At 38.1% G+C, this 19,109-nt stretch overlaps 1 protein-coding gene across 34 annotated transcripts in view; it reads right to left on the bottom strand.

The window, feature by feature from the left end:
* Positions 1 to 19,109, bottom strand: part of CEP112 (centrosomal protein 112) — a 705,692-nt gene that overhangs the window by 180,652 nt on the left and 505,931 nt on the right. Inside the window, exon 24 of one of the 34 annotated variants that reach the window (XM_054256398.2) lies at positions 11,760 to 11,925. The exons of the other annotated variants lie outside the window; for them this stretch is intronic. Within the exon in view, the coding sequence (XP_054112373.1) occupies positions 11,890 to 11,925 (36 nt within the window). The 3' untranslated portion in view covers positions 11,760 to 11,889. Of the gene's footprint in view, positions 1 to 11,759; positions 11,926 to 19,109 lie in introns of those variants that run through there. 34 annotated transcript variants of the gene reach the window in all.

Genomic DNA, 19,109 nt, shown 5'->3' with positions numbered 1-19,109 from the left:
GGTGGCAGCAAGAAAAAATGAGAAGGATGCAAAAGCAGAAGCCCCTGATAAACCCATCAGATCTCATGAGACTTATTCACTACCACCAGAACAGTACGGGAGAAACTGTCTCTATGATTCAAGTTATCTCCCACTGGTTCTCTCCCACAACACATGGGGATTATGGGAGTACAAGATGAGATTTGGGTGGGGACACAGAGCCAAGCCATATCAGCCACCATGCCAGGCCAATAACCAGGGATTACATTCTTTAAATTAATGAAGTTTTTATGTTTGAGCACCTAGTACTGTGGGTGTTATGCAGAAACCAAAAGTATGAGACATGAAACAATAAAAGCATTATTAAGGATTAACAACAGGACCTCAAGAAAGTGTAAGGTTCCTGAGGGCTGGGACAGTCAGCAGAGCTTCATGGAAGAGGGGGATAAGACCCTGAGATGCTAGGACTTGCGAGTCTGAGAGTTAAAGACGCTGTTGAGGAGAAAGGTGAACAGCATGAGAGAGGGAAGGCTGCATGGCTGGTGAGACGCTTGTGGATGGTGAGAACCAGCTTGACTGGAAGAGAATGTGTGTGTCAAGGAATAGTGAGAAACATGAACAGGCTCTGAAAGCCAAGCAGAAAAGTTTGATAATGATTTATAAGCAACTCTAAATTCAATTTAGTCATATGACATCGTGAGAAATTAAGACATCATCAAAAGACATAAAATTAAAAAATTGAAAGTCCTATTGCCCCCAAATAATCACTCTTACCCATCTGGAGACCTATTCAGAACATTTTTTAAATGTATATGACATGCTGCACTCTTTCCATTTATTATGTATTGGCAATCTTGCCTTGTTTTCAAAGAGATCTACTTCATTCCTTAAAAATGGCCTCATAATATTCCATTGTGTAGATGTATCATAATCTGTTTTCCCCAGTTTTTTGATCAAACAATTCTGCACAGAGATTGTATAGACTTGCAAGTATATCCAGAGATAGATTCCTGTCAGGGAGAACTGCTGGCCCTAAGGTTATGTGCATTCCAGTTTGGGTAGATATGACCACACTGCCCTCCATAGAGGCCACACTGGTTTACATTCCCAGAAATCGTGTATGAACCTGCCTGTTTCCCTATATCTTCACCATTGAGCCTATTTTCAAAACCAAAATTTATGCCAGTCAGGTGGTAATCTGTTCCTTCAAAACTGTGAGCTTTTGGTTTACATTTATTTGATTATGAGTAAGAAAGAGCATATTTTTTTCACAGGTTTACTGGACATTGATGTTCTGTCTGTGAATTCTGCATTCATGTTCTTTGCTCTTTTTTGTCCACTGGGTTGCTAGTTTTCCTATTGGCTTCCAAATCCTCTTTGTAAGGCAAGGACATCATAGTGATTTAAAATTTTTCTGGCAGAGTTCTTCACAATGGACTGAAGCTGAGAGCCTTTGGCAGGGACACTGGCTGAGAGGAGGCTGTTTTCAATCAATTCCAAGTTGAGAAGGGCTCTGAATAGGGTCAGATCACAGGAATAAGAAATACATTCAAGGACTCTGGCGATAGACTTGAGATAAATTGGGATGAAGGAAAGAAAGGAAAAGGATGAACTCAAAGTTTCTAATAGGAAACAGAAAGACTAGGGGTAACCCTGGTAGACCAGAAAGAAGGGCCAATTTGGAAGGGGAGATAACACCTCAATGTTGTAGACAGTGTCTCTGAAATAGTAGTGCATCTCCAAAAGAAGATGATTTATAGGCATGCAAGATATAGGATCCAACAAGGAATCAGGCCAGGGCTCTGGGAATTATCTCTATAGAAGTGACAGCTGACATCACAGAGGAGATGATCTCAGTGTGGAAAAGAAAAGGAGAAGCAAAGCCAGACATGAGGGACTCCCACTGGGAGGAAGAGAGACCAGCAGAAGAAGGACAAGTAAAAGAAGTATCATATAAGCTAAGAGAAGAGTATCTAGATCAAGGGTTGGCAAACAATAGCCAGCAGGCCAATCTTGCACTTACCTTGTTTTTGTCAATAAAGTTTTATTGGAACATAGCCATGCCCATCTGCTGACATACTGTCTCTAGTTGCTTTCAGGCCACAGTGCTAAGAGCTGAGTAGCTGCAACTGGGAGTATATGGCCAGCAAAGCCTAACATTTTTACTATTTGGCCCTTTACAGAAAACACTTGACAAACCCTCTTCTAGAAGGAAAACTGTTGGTCAATCAATGTAGTCAAATGCTGCATAGAGTTAGAGGATGATTAGAAGTAGAAAAGCACTATGGAATTTGGAGAAGAGGTAATAGGCTACTCTGTAAACTTTCTGTATTATGTTGGGATTACAAATGGGACTTTAAGACGATAGATGGAATAGTTGAATCATATACACATCAGAAAAAGAACAAGAGATTGGTTGGTAGCTAAAAAGAGTTGCAAGAGAAAGAACGTCATACAGTCTATCCACTTGTCTGACCATACTCTACTTGTGATGAGAAGGTTGAGCTTAGCCATGATCATAGGGACTGGAGCTGTGAGTCAGTTTCATCAAGGACGTGGGAGAAAGGGAACGCTGTGGCAGTGGTATTTGAGTAAATGTATTCAAGTGCATTTACTGCACCTTATCCCATTGTGGTATAATGGCCTATAGTATAGCATGTTACTATACTGTAACATGACTGTATCATTACTTCACTGCAGGCAATTATCTAAATATATCTCAACACAGAGAAGGTACAGTAAAAATAGAGTATATAAGATAAAAAATGGTGCACCTACATAGGGCACTGACCATGAATGGAGCTTGCAGCACTGGAAGTTGCTCTGGATGAGTCAGTGGGTGAGTATGAGTGAATGTGGAGGCCTAGGACATCACTGTACACTACTGTGGACTTTATAAACACTCTACACTTAGGCTATGCTAAATGTATAAAACATTTTCTATCTTCAATAATAAGTTAACCTTAGCTTACTTTAACACTTTCACTTTATAAACAAAAAAAAATTTTAAACTTTGTGACTCTTGGGTAATGGCAAACATTGTGCAGCTATACAGTATTTTTTTCCTTTTTTAAAAATTTATTTTTATTTGACAAATAATATTTGTACATATTCTATTTTTCTTTATATGGTTATTCCATAAGCTTTTTTTTGATTACTTTTTTTATGTTTACTTTATAAACTTTTTGTTAAAAATAAGACACAAACACACACATTAAGCTAGGCCTACAAAGGGTCAGGATCATTAATAAGTTACTGGGCGGTAAGGATTTCTCATCAATTATTTCATCATAATCTTATGGGACTACCACCATCTATGTAGTCCATCTTGACTGATATGTTGTTATGTGACATATGACTGCATATACAAATATGTGTGTATACACCTATGTAGTATATATTAGGCTAGTACAAAAGTAATTTGTACCACCTAATACATATTAAATTGATCATTCAGTAATTTTGGTTGCTGAGGCTTACATTTATGTCATTCAATGATCATTATGCTCATTATACTGCCTTTGAACTATCTCTGATATAGTTTAAAATTATTAACAATTAACAATATCCAAGTAATTTTTTGTTAAATTTTTAAAATTAAAAAACTAAATTATCCATATATATTCCAATAGTTTATTAACCAAAGCACTTCATTTTGGACCATGCCTGGGCAACATGGCGAAACCCCTTCTCTACTAAAAATACAAAAACTAACTGGGTGTGGTGACGCACATCTGTAGTCCCAGCTACTAAGGTTGGGGGCTGAGGAGGGAGGATCGTTTGAGCCCAGGAGTTGGAGGCTGCAGGGAGTCGAGCTTGTGCCACTGCACTCCAGCCTGGCCCACAGAGTGAGATCCTGTCTCAGACAAACAAAAAAGACTCAGTGACTTTCAAAGAATACAATTTAGCCATTGGTGAAGAGGAATCTATTTTCACCTGTGTTCTTTCGATCACTCTACTCACACATTCATGCATTAGCTCATCAAACCTTAATTGATTCCTTAATGTACACAAGGCAATGTTCCAGGGGCTAAAAATATCTTTCATAGCACTTGAAGGATTTTGTCCACTGAACAAAGAATCTTATTTAACCAGTTTTAAAATAAAATAAAAATTGCCAGAGAATAGAAGAGGAGGGAAGGTATGTGGTTAAAAAAAAAAAAAAACTTTTGAGAGAGAACTGGTCATTTCTTCTCTGCTCATTTATTGCTATTGCTTCTCCTTGCTCTAGGAAGCAAGGTCATAATTCACTGCCACAGTGTATCCAAGCTTATCTTCTACGGCATTCTTCCTGAAAAATGGCACTTAAGCTTTATGCTACTATGACTGAATGGCTCTGTCTTCCTTTCTGAGCAGGGAAACCTTCTTAGGTGGGATGGAAAATACATTTCTATTCTTAGCATTATTAATTCTAATTCAGGAGGGCACAAAGAAAATGTCACTTTCCTGTGTGCCCTTAGGATGTGCATACAGGGGAGACGAGAATTAAATAATGAACAGGTCCCAAACAATGCCATTTGATCCTAGCCATCAAAATTTCTTTCTGTTTCTCAATGCTACTAAAACACCACAATGAGGTTTGTAATTTTATTCTTTGGGAAATTGATTCCTGTAAGCTTTTAGCACAGTCAGAATCGCCCAATCTTATGAAATATTCTACACCCCCTACCCCCCGCCCCCAACCAAGCCCTTCTGGTAACACAGACCAGATTGCTAGATGTCCTACTGGCAGCTGACCTTTTCTTGTGAACTCCAGTCAGTGGCCAAGGGAGAGAAGCATCAATGCTATAAAATCTCTTTTCTATGCCTGCAAGCAAAAATTTTACAACATTTCTCCTTGATATGAAATCTCTGCTTGGACATCTGGCTTCACAGTGAGAAACTTTCAATACACTAGCTTCAAAGAAATGACTTAGCCCTGGTGGTGCAGTGATGCCAGAAGAATGTTCCACAGTCTCTTTAAAGAACTATTTCTAACGTTTCCCCAGATGAACTTCTGTGAGCTCAGTGGCTAGTGCTAACTCACATTTAGATAACTTGTCTTTGGCATATAGCCTTTTGTGAGCATTGCCCCTGGAGTATATAAATTATGCTCTTAGATAACAGAGGCATACCTCAGAGATATTGCAGGTTCTGTTCCTGACCACTGCAAGATAGTGACTACCATGATAAAGAGAGTCTCACATTTGGTTTCCCAGTGTGTATAAAAGTCATGTTTACACCTTGTATACCATGTAATATAGCATTATGTCTAAAAGAACAGTGAACATACCTGAATTAAAACTTTCTTAATACTAAGAAATGTTAACAATCATCTGAGCCCCCAGAGAGTCCTAATCTTTTCATCAAAAGGGTCTTGCTTTTGATGCTGATGGCTGCTGACTGATAAGGGTGGTGGTTGCTGAAGGCTGGGGTGGTAGTGGCAGTTTCTTAAATAAGATAAAAATAAAGTTCACTGCACTGATGGACTTCCTTTCTTGAAAGATTTCTCTGTAGCATGCGATGCTGTTTGATTTAACCACAGTAGAATTTCTTTGAAAATGGGCGTCTAAGCTCTCAAATCCTGCCACTGTGCTATCAACTAAGTTGATGTAATATTCTAAATCCTATGTTGTGATTTCAACAATGTTCATAGCATCTTCACCAGGAGTAGATTCCATCTCAAGAAAACACTGTCTGCTCATCCATAAGAAGCAACTCTTCATTCAAGTTTGGTCATGAGGTTGTAGCAATTCAGTCACATCTTTAGGCTCCACTTCCAATTCTAGTTCTCTTGCTATTTCTACCACATTTCCAGTTACTTCCTCAAAGTCATTCATGAGAGTTGGAATCAACCTCTTCCAAACTCCTATTAATGTTGATATTTTGACCTCCTCCCTTGAATCAAAAATGTTCTTAAAGGCTCTAAAGTGGTGAAGCCTTTCCAGCCAGTTGTCAATTTACTTTGCCCAGATCCATCAGAGGAATTACCATCTATGACAGCTATAGCCTTATGAAATGTTATTTTTGACATAATAAGATTTGAAAATTGAAATGACTCCTTGGTTCATGAACTGCAGAATGGATGCTGTGTTCGCAGGCAAGAAAACAACATTCATCTCCTTGTACATCTCCCTCAGAGCTCTTGGGTGACCAGGTGCATGGTCAATAAGCAGTAATTTCTTTAAAGGAATCTTTTTTTCTGAGCAGTAGGTCTCAATAGCAGACTTAAAACACTCAGTAAACCATGCTGTAAACCAAACTGCAGTGCAAGCTTTCTTGTTCCATTGAAAAAGCATAGGCAGATTAGATTTAGCATCATTCTTAAGGGTCCTAGGATTTTTGGAATGGTTAATGAGCACTGGCCTTAACTTAAAGTCACCAGCTGCACTTGCCCTGAACAAGAGAGTTAGCCTGTCCTTTATAGTCTTAAACCTGGACATTGACTTCTCCTCTATAGCAATAAAGGTCCTAGATGGCTTCTTGTTCCAGTAGAAGGCTTGTTTCATCTACATAGAAAATCTGTCATTTAGTGTAGTCACCTTCATCAATGATCTCTGCTAGATCTTCTGGTAACTTGCTGCAGCATCTCCATCAGCACTTGCTGCTTCGCCTTGCATTTTTATGTTATGGAGATGGCTTCTTTCCTTAAACCTTATGAACAAACCTCTGCTAGCTTCCCTCACCTCTCTCGGCCTTCACAGAATTGAAGAAATTTATGGCCTTGCTCTGAATTGGACTTTGGCTTAAGGAAATGTTGTGGCTAGTTTGATGTAACTAGACTACTAAAACTTTCTCCATATCACCTCGAAGTTGCTTTGCTTTCTATCATTCGTGTGTTCACTGGAGTAGTACTTTTAATTTCCTTCAAGAACTTTTCCAGGCTGGGTGCCTGTAATCCCAGTGGTTCATATCTGTAAAACCAGCACTGTAGGAGGCTGAGGCGGGCAGATCACGAGGTCAGGAGTTTGAGACTAGCTTCAACAACATGGTGAAACCCTGTCTCTACTAAAAATATAAAAATTAGCTGGGCATGGTGGTACACACCTATAGTCCCAGCTACTTGGGAGGCTGAGGCAGGAGAATCACTTGAACCTGGGAGGCAGAGGTTGTGGTGAGCAGAGATTGCGCCACTGCACTCCAGCCTGGGCAACAAAATGAGACTCCACCTCAAAAAAAAAAAAAAAGAACTATTCCTTTGCATTCACAGTGTGGCTGTTTGGTACAAGAGGCCTAACTTTGGGCCTCTCTTGGCTTTCAACATGCCTTCCTCACTGAACTTAATAGTTTCTAGCTTTTAATTTAAAGTTAGAGATATGTGACTCTTTTCTTCACTTGAACACCTAGAGGCCATTATAGAATTATTAATTGACCTACGTCAATATTGCTGTGTCTCAGGAAAAGAAAGGCCCAAGGATATGGAGAGAGATGGGGGAATGGGCAGGAAGTGGAGCAGTTAGAACACACACAACATTTATTGCTCGTTGTTTTCCATGGTGGCAGTTCGTGGAACCCCAAAGCAATGACAATAGTAACATCGCAGATCACTGATAACAGATCACTATAACAGATATAATAATGAAAAAGTCTGAAATATTGCGACAATTACCAAAATGTGACACAGAGACACAAAGTGAGCACATGCCATTGGAAAAATGGTGCCAAGAGACTTGACACAGGGTTGCCACAAACCTTGAATTTGTAAAAAAACACAATATCTTTGAGGTGCAATAAAACGAAGTGCGATAAAACAAGGTGTGTGTGTATACGAGGCACACAGTCCTTATTTTAGAATCTGTATAATTAGGCAAAATATATGATGGTTACCACAGATTTGAGTTATCTCCCCATATCTGCTATACCATTTAGAGCTTGCTGCCACTAAAAATAAAATGACATGAGAATCAAGTGACACTATTTGCTATCAGAGCCCTTCATGGTTTATGAGGTAACAGCATTCACTTATTCTGTGTATTTCTAGCACTTCCATTGAAACAAACATTGCACTAAAGCTTGTTCTCTAAAACCTTAGATTCTAGCTGGTGAGAAAGAGAATTAATCTATACAGGTCCACAATGTTCTATCTGCAATCCTGAAATCCAAAAACCCTCTGAAAAACACAAATTCTTTTTGAAAGTCTGCAGTTAACTTCTTTGGGAACCGCCTGCCTAACTGATGTTGGGTGGGTATTTACAATCTCTACTTGTCCCATTCACTGGGCACACTCATACATTTCACTGTTCCTGTATGTGTCTGTGTAGACTGTGCTGTCCCAGGACCCACTGCAGATACAGCACAAGCACCACCTTCCTAGAACCTTCAGATTCAGATTGGATGGGGGATTGTGGATCAGCATTGTCAGACAGCCAACACTTCATTAGAGGAATGAATGATGTTGGCATGAGTTTCTCACTCTGATGCTTCACAGAAGAGATGACATTTAAGTGAAAGGGAAAGGATACTTCACACAGAGCTCATGGGCATTTCACATGGGGCACAGGATCATAGAGAACATGGTGTCTATGTTGAGGACTGGAAACTGATGAGGGGGAGTAGAGGGTGATGTCTAGACAAGTGGTTCTCAAAGTGTTGGATTTTGGGACCCCTTTCCACTCTTAAAAATGGACAACCCCAACCAGGCGCAATGGCTCACACCTATAATCCTAACACTTTGGGAGGCCGAGGCAGGCAGATCACAAGGTCAAGAAATAGAGACCATCCTGGCCAACATGGTGAAAACATGGATCTATTAAAAATACAAAAATTAGCTGGGTGTGGTGGCACATGCCTGTAGTCCCAACTACTTGGGAGGCTGAGGCAGTAGAATCATTTGAACCTGTGAGGCAGAGGTTGCAGTGAGCCAAGATTGCACCACTGCACTCTAGCCTGGGGACAGAGTGACACTCTGTCTTAAAAAACAAACAAACAAAAACCACCAAAACAAAAAACTGACAACCCCAAAGAGGTTTTTTATATGTGGATTACATCTACTGAATTTATCATATTACATATTAAAACTAAGAAATATTAAAACATTTAATTCATTAAAAATGGTAATAATTAACCCATTATGTATAAACACAAATATAATATTTTAATAGAAAAATAATTATTTTCCAAAGTAAAAAAAATTAATGAGACAACTGGCTGTTTCATTTTTTGCAAATCTTTTCAATGTCTGGTTTGATAGAAGGCAGCTGGATTCTCATACATGCTTCTGCATTCAACCTCTTGCAAGATGTTGCTTTGATTGAAGTATAGGAAGAAAATCTATTCTCACATAGATAAGAAGTTAGGAAAAGGAGGAGTATATTAGTAGCCTTTTTAGATGATAGGGGTATTTTTGTTACTACACCAAAACTTGACAAGGGGCAGCTTCTTAAAAGTTAGCTGCAATGTGGAATCTGAAACTCTATCCGTGAGCTTTTCATACTACTACATTAACATCCATTGGTTTCTTCTGTATTTTGAATGAATCTTTTACTCATGCATGGTTTTGTAACATCAGGTGTTTGTCATTTGGAAAACATGCTTCTGTGAGTTATACAAATCTTCCAAATGCTGATATACTTCACTCCTTTCCTCTCCTTTTCTTGCCATCCACATCACTAATAATATTACCAATCTCATCAGAAAAGTCTGTAAGTATTATGATGCTGTCAGGCCCACAGTTGTGATATTAGTTTTCCAAAATATTAATTTTTGCTTGAAAGCTCAAATCTTATCATTAGCAACAATGTAGTCAGTTGTTATCCTTGAAGTGTCAGGCTTGTTTAATTTCATTCATTTTCAAGAAAACATCTGCCAAATACTCAAGTGTGAATAGGCACAGGTTGCCTGTCAGTTGTTCTTTCAGAGTGACTGGAGTTCAGCTCATACTCATACAGACACAGAACTGCTTTTCCCTAAGACAGGCATCCTACTTCAGTATGCAGCAGAAGTGCTTCATGTGTACTTCCTATTAATATTAAAAGGGATGTGTCCTCGAGGTTTGAGATTTTAACAAAATCAATACAAACGCTCCTCAACTAAGATGGTGTTAAGTCTCAACAAACCCAATGTAAATAGAAAATATCGTTAAGTTGGAAAATGCACTTAATACCCCGATTAACCAAAGTCAAGAAATTGTAAATTGAGCCACTGTAAATCAGGAACCGTCTGTAAATTTTACTGCTTTGCTTTTTTTTTATAACCATAAGTTCATGGTAGTGAAGAAAATAATAACTAGTCATATGGTTTAACGTTAATGCCTTGTTTTGTGTGAAGGCACTAGCAGTTTTACTCACCACTGCTTCTATACCATCTGTGGAAGTATTGACACAGTAAAAAAGGAAAGTGATGTCTTGTGTTATTATGAAAATAGTTTTGACCTTGTGGAGCTCTTGTAAAGGTCTCAGGGACTCATCAGAGTCTGCAGAGAGTATCTTCAGGGCTGCTTGTTTAGATCATAAAGTGTTTTGTATGCCATACTGACAAGTACAGTCTTATCCTGTAGGCAATGGAAAGCCATTGATGAATTTTAAGAGAAAACAACATGCTCATATTTGTGTTTTAGAAAAGTCATCTTATCAATAATGTGAGGCATAGATTTGAGAGGGTTGAGTTATTGGCAGTGACTCTAGATAGGGGTGATTGTGCTAGGCAAGGTCAAAGATGATGATGATCTGACCTAGAAGGTAGGCACTAGTGATTGGGGAGTGGAGTATGAGTTTGGAGATATTTAGGCGTTTTCTCTAGAAACTGACCTATGAGAAGTAAGGGAAGGAAAGAATTCATTCAGCGATATTTCCAGGAATCTGACTTCAGTGACTAGGTGGATGATGGTGGTACTTTAATTTAGGTAATCAATACAGGAAGAAGAGCAGGCTGGGGCTGGGAGAAAAGCAAGAGGAGGATAAATTCAGTTTATGATGGGTCTAGGTTGTACAGTCTATGGCCCATCCAAATGGAAATGTCCAATACTAGAAATCTGGATCAAGGGCTCAGGAGAAAAGTTTGAATGGTGGTGAAAATTCAAAATTAATTTGTCTGGAAGTTAACATGAAGGGGTGAGGTTGTCCAGGGACAATCCAGTATACATAGAGAAAACAAAATAGGCCCTAAGTAATACCATTATTTCAGTGCAAAAAAGAGGAGATGGGAACAAGAATGGGAAAGAGGCATTCAGAAAGGGAGATGCCCCAGGAAAGTGCTGCCATAAAGCTAAGGAAGTTGTTAGAGGCTAGTTATGTTCAGGTTAAATTGCTGTTAACAGATGTTCATGGTCTTCTAACTAGAGTCAGTATATAATTTCCCTGCCTCATTGATGTGGACAGAAATGAGGCTGAGGATACAGGGATTTCTTTCAACCCATCCTCTTGCACCTTCTGCAATCTACCATGAAGAGGATATTCCACACAACTACTAGTCCAAGCAGACTGTACAGGTGTGTAGAGCTGGCCTGAAATGGATCTAAAGCCTGGAGGCAAACCTGGTCAGTCAACGCACATTCTGAATTTGAGCCACAACAGTAACCCATAGACATGTTGCAAGAAAAATAAATGTTATTGAGTCGACGTCCAATTTATTGATTCCCAGTGCTGGGATTCAAGCAACCCACTGCGCTGGCCAAAACAGCAGCGATAAGACTGATGGTGCTCTTCTGCCCGGGAATCTCTGGTCTGGCTTCCTTCTTGAGTCTGCAACAAGCGGCTCTGCCTTCCCGGAGCTCCAAACACCGGTCAGTAAGGGAACCAGTCCCGTTTACTCTGCATGAAGAGCTGCCGCGCCAAGGCGCCAGCAAAACCGCTGTGCCGGCCACAAGAGTTGCGCTGGCGACCCGTGGGGCTCCTCCACTAGAAATCTGCTGGTCTGTGAGCAATGAAAATTCATCTGAAAGTGTGGCGTCCTCTCGTTCTCTGAGCTTTCACTGGGAGCTACAATCCTGAGCTGTTAGTGATCAGCCATCTTGGATCTCCTCTCAGAAACCTAATTAGAAAGGCGGTAATTGTAAAGACGACAGATGGATAAATTTACAACAAAGGGAAAAAACCAGCCTAAGAAGGCCAAGCATACCCAAAATCAGAACCCTTCTCCCTCTACAGGGGATTGCAGTTCCTCATCAGCAACGGAACAAGCCCTGGATGGAAAAGGACTGTGTTCCATTATCTGAAGTAGGCTTCAGAAGGTGGATGATAAGAAACTTCTGGGAATTAAAAGAACTTGTTCTAACCCAATGTAAAGAAACTAAGAACTTTGAAAAACGGTTTGACAAAATGCTAAAAAGAATAGACAATATAGAGAGGCATATAAATGAACTAACGGAGTTGAAAAATACAACACAAGAACTTAGTGAAATATGCACAAGTTTAGCAGAATGGGTCAAGCAGAAGAAAGGATATCAGAGGTCGAAGAACAACTTAATGAAAGAAAACGACAAGACAAGAATAGAGGAAAAAGGATGAAAAGGAATGGGTAAAGTCTCCAAGAAATATGGGACTATGTGAAAAGACCCAATCTACGTTTGATTGGTGTACCTGAATGTGATGGAGAGAATGAATCCAAGCTGGAAAATACTTTTCAGGATATTATCCAGGAAAATTTTCCCAATCTAGCAAAGCAGGACACCATTCAACCCCAGGTAATACAGAGAACACCACAAAGATATTCCTCAAGAAGAGCAACCCCAAGGCACATAATCGTTAGATTCACCAGGATCGAAACGAAGGAGAAAATACTAAGGGCAGCCAGAGAGAAAGGCCAGGTTACCCATAAAGGGAAGCCTATTAGACTTACAGCAGATCTCTCAGTGGAAGCCCTACAAGCCAGAAGAGAGTGGGGGCCAATATTCAACATACTTAAAGAACAGAACTTTCAGCCTAGAATCTCATATCCTGCCAAACTAAGCTTCACAATTGAAGGAAAAATAAAATCTTTTATGAACAAGCAAATACTCAGAGATTTTATTACCACCAGGACTGCTTTATAAGAACTTCTGAAAGAAGCATCATACATATAAAGGAACAACCAGTATGAGCCTTTCTAAAAATATACCAAAAAGTAAAGAGCATCAACATAAAGAAGAATTTACATCAACGAATGGATAAAATAGCCAGTTAACATCAAATGGCAGTAACCCTAAATTTAAATAGACTAAATCCCCCAATCAAAAGATACAGCCAAAACCTAATGGTATACCCAAAGATACACAAAGACTCAAAACAAAGGGTTGGAGAAAAATTTACCAATCAAATGGAGAGCAAAAATAAATAAATAAACAAAAAGCAGGAGTTGCAATTCTTACATTTGATAAAATAGATTTCAAAGCAACAAAGATACAGTGGTAAAAGGATCAATGCAACAATAAGAGATCTTAATACCCAGATACATAAGACCCATAACGAGATTTAGACTCAACGAGACAGAAAATTAATAAGGATATCCAGGACTTCAACTCAGATCCAGAACAAGTAAACTCAATAAATATTTATAGAGTTCTCCATTTTAAATACACAAAATATTGATCAGCCATTATTAATACCCATTTTTAGAATGAAGCAATATTCCTGTTCTCTCTCCCTCTTTTTCTTCCTCTTTCTTCCTCTCCTTCTCTCCTTTTTTTACTTTTCAACATCCTAGTTCCTCACCTCTACTCAATACATTCCTCTGAACACCTGAATCCTTGTGATTCTCCCATCCCACTGAAACCTCCAATCCATTAAAAAAAATAAATAAATGTTAGTGAAAGTCACTGAGTCCCCAAAAGTGTTTATTATGTAGCATTATTGTGGTAATAACTGAAGAGCAGAATTTCCTTGTTAAATGTTAGAAAGAAGTGATCTAGGCTTCTGAGATCAGATAGTAGATTGAATGTCCCTCTCCCAAGACCAAATAAAATGAGTAAAGAAGAGCAAAAGCTAGCAAAAATGCATGAACAGAACAGTATCAAGTGGTAAGGTAGACATCATACAAAAATAAAAAATCAAAAACCTGGGGTCAAGGAAAGAAATCTGATTCTGGAGCATGGTGAAGAGTTGCACAGGGGCTCAACTTCAAAACTTGCCCATGGCCCTAGGATCATTATTTTGTTATGAGTCAAAATCCTGAGAATTCGCAATACTATCACCAAATCTGGAGAGAAGGAAATGGTGTGGCAATCTCATCTTTTTCCTCTTCTGGCTGAGAGCAGGGAGATGGATGTGGCAGAAAAACAGATAAACATCAAGGCTGGCCACCTCTGAGGGAAGGACTTAGGGATACACACCAAATTGGGATCATTAAAAACTCAAAGGAAGATGCCCCTCCCATGTAAGTAATGTGAACCCTGAAACACCCTTACCATAATCTCAAAGTGAGAAGAGTCAGTTCAGCCAGGTGCATGCTGGCTTAGGCGCCAGCTCTGCCTTCCCCTTCCTTCAGGTCAAAGAACACACAGAGATGCTACAAATCAGTTTCACTTACAAGGAGAACCATTATGCTTCAGAAGTATTTGCTATTGAATACTGAACATGTACACAGATCTCATTTGCTTACTGAATTTATCCTGGTTAATCTACTAAACTTACATGAGAAAGGAAAACTTCTTCAGGAATGCCTCAGAAGAAGCAAATTACTTACACAGAGGAACACTCTGTCTAGCCCAGCCTTCTTATAGCAATCTTAAATGCTTGATGAGCCGTGTTTACACATGGGGAGAAAATGTGAACAGGAACACTGCACCCATGCAACACACCATTCAATCATAAAGGTTAGCCAGTAGACGTTCTTATACATGAAAAAACTCAGGGAAGACAGCACCATCCAGCCAATCAAGAAACAAATCAAAGTAAAAACCTTGGGAATGGAGGCACTATGGTCAAAGGCCTAGTATAAGCACTGCATAGATTTAAATATAGCATGAGAATTAAACTACAGGATGTGGTTTAAAAATTGTGAATTCATAAACCCAGACAGTGCAAAAATACTACTACTATCCAAGGTAGGAGGTGACAGGGAAGGATTATGGGAGAAAGTATGAGGGTGCAAATGTAAATCCAGAGTCAACATGTTCTGAACAATTCCTTCTGTTTTACCTTAGTTTCTTTCATTTGTTGAATTAAAGTAAAATAAAAGATTTTTCTAAAACAAACAAATAAAAATCTATAGTATTCATTTCATAAGCCTACTAAGGTTTCTTTTCTTTTTCCCTCATACATAGTAGGATATCGAAAATAATATTTACCTTAATTCTATGATGGTTATTTTTGGGTGATAGGATTTGAGGTGACTTTAAAAACTATTATATTTTTTATTCTTGCATTTTAAATCATTTATAAATGAGCATATGACATTCATACTTCTTCAAAAACAAGAGAATAGATTTTCTTTATAAAAAAAATGGATGCACATATGCCATGATGTTAACTGGTGTTGATTATGGGTAGCAGGAATATAGACATTTTCCTCTTTGTACTATTTTGTATAGTTGAGGAATAAATGGGAGATAAAAACTGGACCTTTAGTATAGACTACTGTGGTAGATGTAAGATGGCCTCAAAATCTATGCCATTCCTCCCACTGAGGGAATGGTCACTGTTTCTCCTCTCCTTGATTCTGAGCTGGACTATGACCTATCTTAATCAATAGAATTTGGTGGAAGTGACTCTGTGAATCTTGCTAGGGCAGGGCTTAATGAAAATGCAGGTTCTGCTTTTACCCTTTTTAATTATTTCTCTTTGACATCAGCTGTGAAGTGAAAAATCCAATTAATTGGTTAGAGACAAAGCTCATATGGAGAGGCCTGGAACCAGCTCAGACATTCCAACCCCAGCCAAGCTTCCTGCTGAACATAACCTTATGAAGCATCCCAGCCAATGCTACACATTGAGCAGATGAACCACCCAGCTGATCCCTGCCCAAATTTCTGATCCAAAGAATTATGGGCAGATGGTGGTTGCTTTAAGCCACCAAGTTTTGGGGTATGCAGTGGTGAAAATTCTTTTGAAAGGTGTGACTTTGAATGTAAAGAGTGATAAAGAAGATTTTTTTGCTCTTGATTTTTAAAAGATAGGGTATTATAGCATAAAGTATCTACTCTTATGAATTTTCTTTGTCTGTATAACTCTTTTTACACTAAAGGAATTCTGTTCTGTAAAAGACCTTACTTCGTCTGTTGTTTCTTGGACAGTGAGGATCATACCTGCTGTTAGTCTCACCTACTACTATTCCTGTAATGTTCAATGGGTTTCTTCAGGCTGGTAGCTTTTCCCTTTTTACCAAACAATTTTTATTGCTTCTCATTGCAAAAGTGCTGTTGTAATTTAAGTACAGAAAAAATAATAAATTCTACCACTCAGAGATATCCACTAGTAAAATTCTGATATAATTGTAGTCTTTTTTCTCTTGAGTTAAACTTTTGTTTTGCAAAATGAGCTCATGTCTATGTTTTGTAATGTGTATTTTCATTGAAAAACATCTTGTGAACATTTTCAAGATTCTTAAATATTCTCTCCAACACCATTTCCAATAGTGCACAGTTTTCAGTGTATTTGCTATAGTTAAAAATATGGAAAGAATATAGAGAATGCTGGTGTCACAGGTACCTGTCACATAAGAGGAGCTGAATAAATAATTATTGACTGAAAGGATGAAAGCCAGAACAAGCATCTTTTTGATTAGCTAAATCTTAGTGTGATTATTAATTGCCACCTTTGGGCAAACTCTGAAAATGGGTCAAAAGCTAGGTACATCTCTCAGGCAATTTAACAATGAATGATAGGTATTGCCAAATTATCCTTGAGAAATGTTTTATCAAGTTATATTGCACCTGAGTGGTGGGCCCTTTAAGTGGATTTTAGTATACTGCACCTTTTCTCTAGAATTACTTTAATGATTTATTTGCAGAAACATTATTATAAGCTCTGATGGAACGAGTACTAGGTTTACTCTCTGTCTCCATTCTTGATCACCAACTTGAAAGAGCTCAGTTCATCATCAACCCAGAAGTGGAGTGAAGTGTGTTTCATAGTTACTTTTACAGGACTATTGACTATATCTGCAGACAAATGTATTTGGTCCCACAAAATCAAGCTTCCTGGCGGCTGTGCCTCTCTCTTAGTATCAATATCTATTCATGTACCTATATCTACATGTGCAAAACACTTAAATTTAATCAGAATGTCCAAATCAAACAACTGTTGTGAAAATGTCACATCATTCATGCAGAGAGAAGAATAGAATGGGAACATCCAGGTTCATTTTGACACTTGGTCATTTGACTCATTTTCATGGACAGAATGAGGACAGAATAGTTTCATGGACAGAATAGTTGAGGCTCTCCAGAAAGAGAGACTGTGGCTTGAAACTGCCTCTGCCAATTGTCCATCAGGATGATCCTGGGCTTGTTATTTAACCTCATGCTTTCAGTTTCCCCGTTTGTAAGATGGGGATGATAGAAATACCTTCCTCATGAAGATTACCATAAGATTTAAATGAGATAATGGAACAAGAGATGAATGAAAATGTTTTGCAGAGCCTGGTACAAAGTACATGTTGAGTAAATATTAGCAATTATTTGCATTAGTTTTTGTAATATACTCTTACAAAAAACAGCCAAGGCAATGAATGTTAATGAATCAATTACCTTAGCAACTTTAATGTAGGTTAGCAAAAAAGAAGTGTCATTTACGTTATGTATAATCTAAGTGAGTGACTCAAAACTTAGCTATATCTTACCTATACTATAATTTTAATTTTTTATTTTCAGGTAACATATGATACATATGTTTTTGTGTATATTATAAAACTGTGAGAATTAACTAAATTATTAAATAATTTTAAAATTAAATAATTAAAACTGTAATAATTAGTTTAAAATGGACAGTTATACTAATTATAATTCTTTCAAGATTTTTTAAAATCAAGAAACAATACTAGAACTATGTTGTTAGCAGTAAATTTATATTTTCCATTTTTGCTTAAACTGAGATTTGATTGTTCATTTAAAATTTGAATATTACCTACCACTTGGTATTTGGACATAAAGTGAAAAAGAAATCCACTTAATATGGAAATTTTATAGAACTAAAACAATTTTTTTAAATATGTAACACAGTTTCTGTGAAGCAAAACAGTTATACAGATCAATGGGACACTTCCTGTGCATTTGTAAATGATAAAGAACTTGAAAGATGTTTTTAAACCACTAGAATATGAAAAAAAAATCTTTTTTCTGGTCTCATAACATAGGCAGGGGAAATAAGCTCATGGGCAGAAATATGCAGGGAAAATGTCATTAACAAAAAAAATAGGTCCTCACCAGTAAAGTGAGGAGACTGGATGTAACGGCCTTGAAGGTTTTGTCCATATCTTAAGGCTTTTTATTCTATCTAGTGTTGTCTCAGCTTAAAGGGAATATAGAAAAAGCAACTGACATTAACACAAACTCTTCCCAACATTACTCAGATTGTCTGCAATAGGATATAGAAAAAGAAGATGCAGAGGTAAGGCAGGAAAGGGCAGCTATTAAAACCCAAATGTTTCTTTTATTGTTCTTTGCTTTGTATGATTACTCTACACGCTTTAAGTATCGTTATGGCAAACTAAAGATGCTGAAAAATAATCTTTTGCTGGGAATTCTTTAAAAATGTTTTGTTCTCTCTTAAGCCTCATTTATAAAGGTTTCCAGATGCTTATCCTCACAGATTAAACCCAGCATGATGCAGACCCTTACAATAATATTCACTGCTATGAAGCCAAGAAAAAACTACTTTGAGATCTAAATGCCTATCACCAAAAGAATCGGGGTCCAGGGAATCTTCTGTTGCTATTAAAGGTGTGATTCTCTGAAGTCATTTGGAAACAACCTAGGTTCTCAGCAGCAACATATCTATCCTGTACTGTGTCAAAGCACATCAAATGGTTGGTATTCCAAGCCTCAAACAGGTTATTTCTCATTATGTGAATACATAATGAAAGGATGTGGGCAAAGAACAGAATGTAAATTGGAAGCTGACTTCTGACTTTAATAGCCAGCAGTACTGGGCTCAAACAGTCATTCTAATTTCAAGAGACAATTCCAAAGTGGTTCTCCAGAGAAAGGAGAGGGTATTTTAAAAATATTTGTTCAATGTGAATGGATGGGGCTTGCCAAAAATGACTTTTTATGCTGGCATGCGATCTCTTAGAGGGAAGTC

The sequence above is a fragment of the Callithrix jacchus genome, chromosome 5 (assembly GCF_049354715.1).
Source record: "Callithrix jacchus isolate 240 chromosome 5, calJac240_pri, whole genome shotgun sequence".
NCBI lineage: Eukaryota > Metazoa > Chordata > Mammalia > Primates > Cebidae > Callithrix > Callithrix jacchus.
Note: the sequence above shows the minus strand (reverse complement) of the source record. Positions and strands in the feature narration are given on the sequence as shown.